The following is a 6,000-nucleotide window of genomic DNA, read 5'->3' as shown; positions in this document are numbered from 1 at the left end:
TGACTTGCTGCTATCAGTTGTGTGTTTTGCCTTTAAGTGATATTTTAGACTGGAACTACTACGCTGAGAAGACAATTCAACTTGGCAGAGTCTACAGATGACTTTGGTTCCGTCGACTCCGCCGTCTGGAAGAACTTTAAAATGAAAATGGCCGAGTAAAAGTTCCGTACCCTTCTCCATGTTTGGTGGATCCGCCGATTACTTTTTTTTCGGTTCCGCAGCAGACAGCAACGGACTTTTACAAAATAAAAGCCTGTGAGCAGCAGACTTTTACAATAATAAAAAAATATACCGTAATAAAACAGAGGTGGTTCGTGGCGTAGTAGGCTCAGCTGGCCCCGGTTTGAGTCCCGTGTCGGACGGCCTTGTGCTGCGTGTTGTTCCCCCTCTCTCTGCCTCCTGCTTCCTGTCTCTCTGAACTTTCCTATCCATGAAGGTACAAAAGCCTTAGTTAAAAAAATTAAAAAATAAAATAAAAATACTAAAACCTGCGTAAATGCGTGATAAAATATTTATAGACGTTAAATAATTAACTGCAGGTAACGCGATAATAATGAGATAATTCGCCCAAAAAGTCACTATTTTATGTCTTTACATTTTTTTTACTCAGATTGTATGACAAAATGATTTAATTTGTGATTTAATACTTCTTAATATTATACTGTATAAAAGTTATAATGATTATTATTGATTATTTGGTAAAAAATAAAGAACTCACAAACATGGTAGATCTATATATAATATTAACACCATCTCTACACTGTGAGTGCTATTTACAGATCTACGGACTGACGCATGCGCTTTTGCAGCTACACCCAAGAGGCTCATGGGTACAGGAAGTCAAAAATGGCGATGGACGGAATGATGTCCACGTCTTCGGGTCTATCATACCACAATGTTGGGGATTTTTACCCCCGAAAGTTCGGCTCAAAGCCGGACGTGGTGCCGTCTGGGGTGACGGAGAGGAAGGTGGGGCCGCTGGATAAACCTGACATGGTGTCGGTGGATGTGATTAACATCAAGGATCCAGGTTTGTTATGCTAATATGCTAACAGGCTAACGGCTGCATTTCAACGGTCGGCTCAGCTAAGCTTGCTAACAGCTGTGTCTGAGTCCACCGGTAAGCGGTTTGTGCCGCCGTTTATTATTTTTAACCCTGAATTCAACTTCACGGTGAGTCGGTTTACCGCTCAGCATGTACCCACAACTGGTCTGTTTACGTCTGCCACGAGTGAACCGGTGCTTTAAATCTTCTGGTTTCTATGTTAAAGCTGCAGTCTGCAGGATTTGTTGTTGTCATACGTAAAGTCCTAATTTTTGGCATTTTAAGAGTTTACATGATCTATCAGAACGCTTGAAGTTGAAAACGGTGACCTCCGTAGTCGCAAAATGCAAGAAATGCTTATTTTTTAACCGAAAAATAAAAAGTTATTCAACTTCCTGTCCCGCCCCATCAAAACACATGAGAACTCGTGCACGTAGACGTGCACGCCAGATGCGCTTACACGACTCCTCATTCATCAACTCACCTGTCATTTGCGATCATGGAAGACACAGTAAGTAGACAAGCCCGTAATGAAGTTCAATAGTCTAGATAAATAAGCGTGGGGACAGCATACCTTGTATCGCGCGTGCACAATCGGTGATTGACAGGCAGCAGAGCCCAGCTCGTAACCTGATTGGTTACCTTTTACCGGTCCTGTCTGCAATTTTGTAAACAAACCTGCTGGCTTTGGAGGGACCTAGCGGGACATATAGGGGACCTAGAGAACTCATTTTTTTTTTGTATTGGGGTATTTAATGTACTACTTTCAGAATCCCCGGACAGTTCCAGGCATTATGCTTGAAAAAGAGTTGCAGACTGCAGCTTTAACTGGTGAACCTTGGGCAACCGTCCCGGTGGTTGCTGGTTGCTCTGTCAACTATACTGGGTCATTTGCGTTTAATAGAGATGTAACACTTCAATATTTGACTGTGGCGTTTACTCCAGATAGATTTCACGTACGGGAAACATACGGTAGAAGTTCTAATTACTAGCCAGGGTTGACGGTCACCAGATAATATGGGAACGACTAGATCTGGTACACCTCTCAGCAAGTTGAGGCAGTTAAACATTTGCAGTGAAAACCGTAAATATGGCAGTTTAAGCTTTAGAAAACGCTGAAATTGTAGTAATTGGCGTAGAGATGTTTAGTTTATAGTTTATTTCACCAGCTGTGGGGGAACCGACATGTTATATGTTGGATGAGGGAAGGATAGTGACAAAACTGTTTTTAGTTTGGCCCTGAGACTTAAAGAAACCCCCAGAAGAGTGAAACAAAACTTGTATATCTTCTTAAAACAAACCTGTTGGTTGGTTTGTATCTGTAAGCTAACACAGTAAACAATTATTAAACGTTAAAGCAACTTAAACTACAAGATTTACAGTGTCAGGCTGTCGATTCGGTCTGTTTTGCCCACCAGGTTGGTGAAGAAAACCCCCAGAAGAGTGAGGTAATAGTTAGATATCTTCTTAAAACAAGCCTGTTGGTTGGTCTGTATCTGTAAGCTAACACAGTAAACAATAATTAAATGTTAAAGCAACTTAAACTACAAGATTTACAGTGTCAGGCTGTCGATTCGGTCTGTTTTGCCCACCATGTTGGTGGAGAAATCTTTCAGTTTTCGTCGGTCAGAAACCAGACTTAAAAACTGATTTTAGTCAGCCAGAAAATGTTTGTCTGACTGAGGTAATTAACACCCAGATGATGCAGAAGGGAATAAAATCACTCATGCTTGTAAATACTTGAATGGGCCAAAGTGCTCCAAAGTTCCATGTTTTTATAAAGGCAGCAAAGTGTTTATTAATCCAGCTGTTTTCCCAATGAGCTGTCACCTTACCGTGGTGGGGGGGTTTGCGTGCCCCAATGAGTCTGGGAGCTATGTTGCCCGGGGCTTTAAGCCCCTGGTAGGGTCACCCATGGCAAACAGATCCTAGATGAGGGACCAGACAAAGAACAGCTCATAAACCCCCTATGATGATAAACAACATTGGACAACGTGTACCTTCGCCCGGGCGTGGGTTACCGGGGCCTCCCCTGGAGCCAGGCCCAGGGGTGGGGCCCGCCGGCGAGTGCCTGGTGGCCGGGTCTGCCTGGTGGCCGGGTCTGCCCGTGGGGCTCGGTCGGGCACAGCCCGAAGAAACTACACGGGTCCCCCTTCCGACAGGCTCACCACCCGTGGGAGGGGCCAAGGGGGTCGGGTGCATTGTGAGCTGGGTGGCAGCCGAAGGCGGAGACCTTGGCGGTCTGATCCTCGGCTACTGAAGCTGGCTCTTGGGACGTGGAACGTCACCTCTCTGCTGGGGAAGGAGCCTGAGCTGGTGCGCGAGGCTGAGCGGTTCCGGCTAGATATAGTCGGACTCACCTCGACGCATGGCTTGGGCTCCGGAACCAGCCTCCTCGAGAGGGGTTGGACTCTCTTCCACTCTGGAGTTGCCCGCGATGAGAGGCGTAGAGCAGGTGTGGGCATACTTATTGCCCCCCGGCTGTGCGCCTGTACATTGGGGTTTACCCCGGTAGACGAGAGGGTAGCCTCCCTCCGCCTTAGGGTGGGGGGACGGGTCCTGACCGTTGTTTGTGCTTATGCACCGAACAGCAGTTCAGAGTACCCAACCTTTTTGGAGTCCCTGGAGGAGGCACTGGAGAGTACTCCTCCGGGAGACTCCCTTGTCCTGCTGGGGGACTTCAATGCTCACGTGGGCAATGACAGTGAGACCTGGAGGGGCGTGATTGGGAGGAACGGCCCCCCCGATCTGAATCAGAGTGGTGTTTTGTTATTGGACTTCTGTGCTCGCCACGGACTAGGGCTGGAACGGTACAAAAAACTCAAGGTTCGGTACGTACCTCGGTACGGACCCTACGGTTCGGTACATTTTCGGTACAGTGCCGAAGGAGGCGTGTAGCCAGGTTCAAGCACATGTAATAGATATCTGAATCCTGCCTCTTCTACAGTGGAATATGGGCGCATAGCAGATGCGACGTAAATTCCAATTGCTTCGGTAATTTTTTTTGCTCTGCATGTATTCGTATCTAGGGGTTGTTGTAATACATTTGGGAGACGTAATTGGTCAGGTCTTTTCATGGTTCTATAGAACACATACACATCTGATGTAGGTGTGTGGTGGTCGGTAGCTACGCCCCATGTCATGCTATCTCGGCTGAAATGTTTCATCATACCACACAGACAGAACCGGCGCGTGTTAAATAAGTTAAACTTACACGCTGTCTCCTTTGTCTGCGGCGCGCTGCTCTCCTTTCTTCCTTCATGAAACGAAGAAGTATCGCCTGCGCTTGATCCTGAGACTCTGTGTGCTCTTCCAGCCTCGATATTAGACGCCCGATGTGATTGTCCATGATTAATATCACCATCATGCAGACCATGAACATGGTGGCCTCCCCGCTCTCCATATTAGCTTCTTGGTGGTGTTTTTTCTTCTCTCATTACTTTCTGTTTTGTTTTGTCTTTGAATGTAGCGCTAAATGGCTAACGGCTAACACATCACTGACGCGGACGGCTGCGCGCGCCGCATCAGTCCCGACTCATGTGCGAATGCAGACTGAAACAGCTCCGCTGGGGAAGGACAGTTATCAGAACGAAATTCGAGTAGGACAGTTCTGATAACTGCGTTCTTTCGTCGTGTCTCAGCAGCTTGCGCCGGTAATAGTAACTACTCTGTCCGAAAGCGTATATCTCTACGTACCAATCGGAGCTTACATGTGGCAGCGTTTAAATGGGTCCTGAAGGAAACTCTTGCAAAATAACAGTTCCGCGTTCAGAAAACTTCCGTACCGTGTGTATTCTGCGTGGAAATGTGCGTACCGAACCGTGACCCCCGGACCATGACGGTTTGGTACGAATACATATACCGTGCCGACCCTACCACGGACTGTCCATAACGAACACCATGTTCAGGCATAAGGGTGTCCATATGTGCACTTGGCACCAGGACACCATAGACCGCAGCTCGATGATCGACTTTGTGGTCGTATCGTCGGACTTGGGGCCTTATGTCCTGGACACTCGGGTGAAGAGAGGGGCAGAGCTGTCAACTGATCACCACCTGGTGGTGATCAGTTGACAGGTGGTCAAAAAACTCCTCGGTGGCAAGGCCCCGGGGGTGGATGAGGTCCGCCCGGAGTTTCTCAAGGTTCTGGATGTTGTAGGGCTGTCTTGGTTGACACGTCTCTGCAGCATCGCGTGGACATCGGGGGCAGTGCCTCTGGAGTGGCAGATCGGGGTGGTGGTCCCCCTCTTTAAAAAGGGGGACCGGAGGGTGTGTTCCAACTATAGGGGGATCACACTCCTCGGCCTCCCCGGTAAGGTCTTTTCGGGGGTACTGGAGAGGAGGATCCCCCGGATAGTCGAATCTCGGATTCAGGAGGTGCAGTGTGGTTTTCGTCCTGGCCGGGGAACAGTGGACCAGCTCTATACCCTCCGCAGGATCCTGGAGGGAGATGTGTTTTGTGGACTTGGAGAAGGCGTTCGACCGTGTCCCTCGGGGATTCTTGTGGGGGGTGCTCTGGGAGTATGGAGTGCCGGACTCGTTGATATGGGCTGTCCGGTCTCTGTATGACCGTTGTCAGAGTTTGGTCCGCATTGCCGGCAGTAAGTCGGACATGTTTCCTGTGAGGGTTGGACTCCGTCAGGGCTGCCCTTTGTCACCGATTCTGTTCATAATTTTTATGGACAGAATTTCTAGGCGCAGCCAGGGCGTTGATGAGGTCCGGTTTGGCGACCTCAGAATCAGGTCTCTGCTTTTTGCGGACGATGCGGTTCTGTTGGCGTCGTCGGGCCGTGACCTTCAGCTCTCACTGGAGCGGTTCGCAGCCGAGTGTGAAGCGGCTGGGATGACCATCAGCACCTCCAAATCTGAGACCGTGGTCCTCAGCCGGAAAAGGGTGGAATGCTCTCTCCGGGTCGGGAATGAGATCCTTCCCCAAGTGGAGGAGTTCAAGTATC

At 48.7% G+C, this 6,000-nt stretch overlaps 1 protein-coding gene across 1 annotated transcript in view; it reads left to right on the top strand.

Moving 5' to 3' along the window:
• Nucleotides 1–831: 831 nt before the first annotated feature.
• Nucleotides 832–6,000, top strand: part of slc30a6 (solute carrier family 30 member 6) — a 109,074-nt gene continuing 103,905 nt past the window's right edge. The window contains exon 1 of the mRNA XM_075481407.1: nucleotides 832–1,030. Within this exon, the coding sequence (XP_075337522.1) occupies nucleotides 847–1,030 (184 nt within the window). The 5' untranslated portion in view covers nucleotides 832–846. The remainder of the gene's footprint in view (nucleotides 1,031–6,000) is intronic.

Source organism: Odontesthes bonariensis, chromosome 2, assembly GCF_027942865.1.
Source record: "Odontesthes bonariensis isolate fOdoBon6 chromosome 2, fOdoBon6.hap1, whole genome shotgun sequence".
Classification (NCBI taxonomy): domain Eukaryota; kingdom Metazoa; phylum Chordata; class Actinopteri; order Atheriniformes; family Atherinopsidae; genus Odontesthes; species Odontesthes bonariensis.
This window is presented reverse-complemented; position numbering and strand designations above follow the sequence as displayed.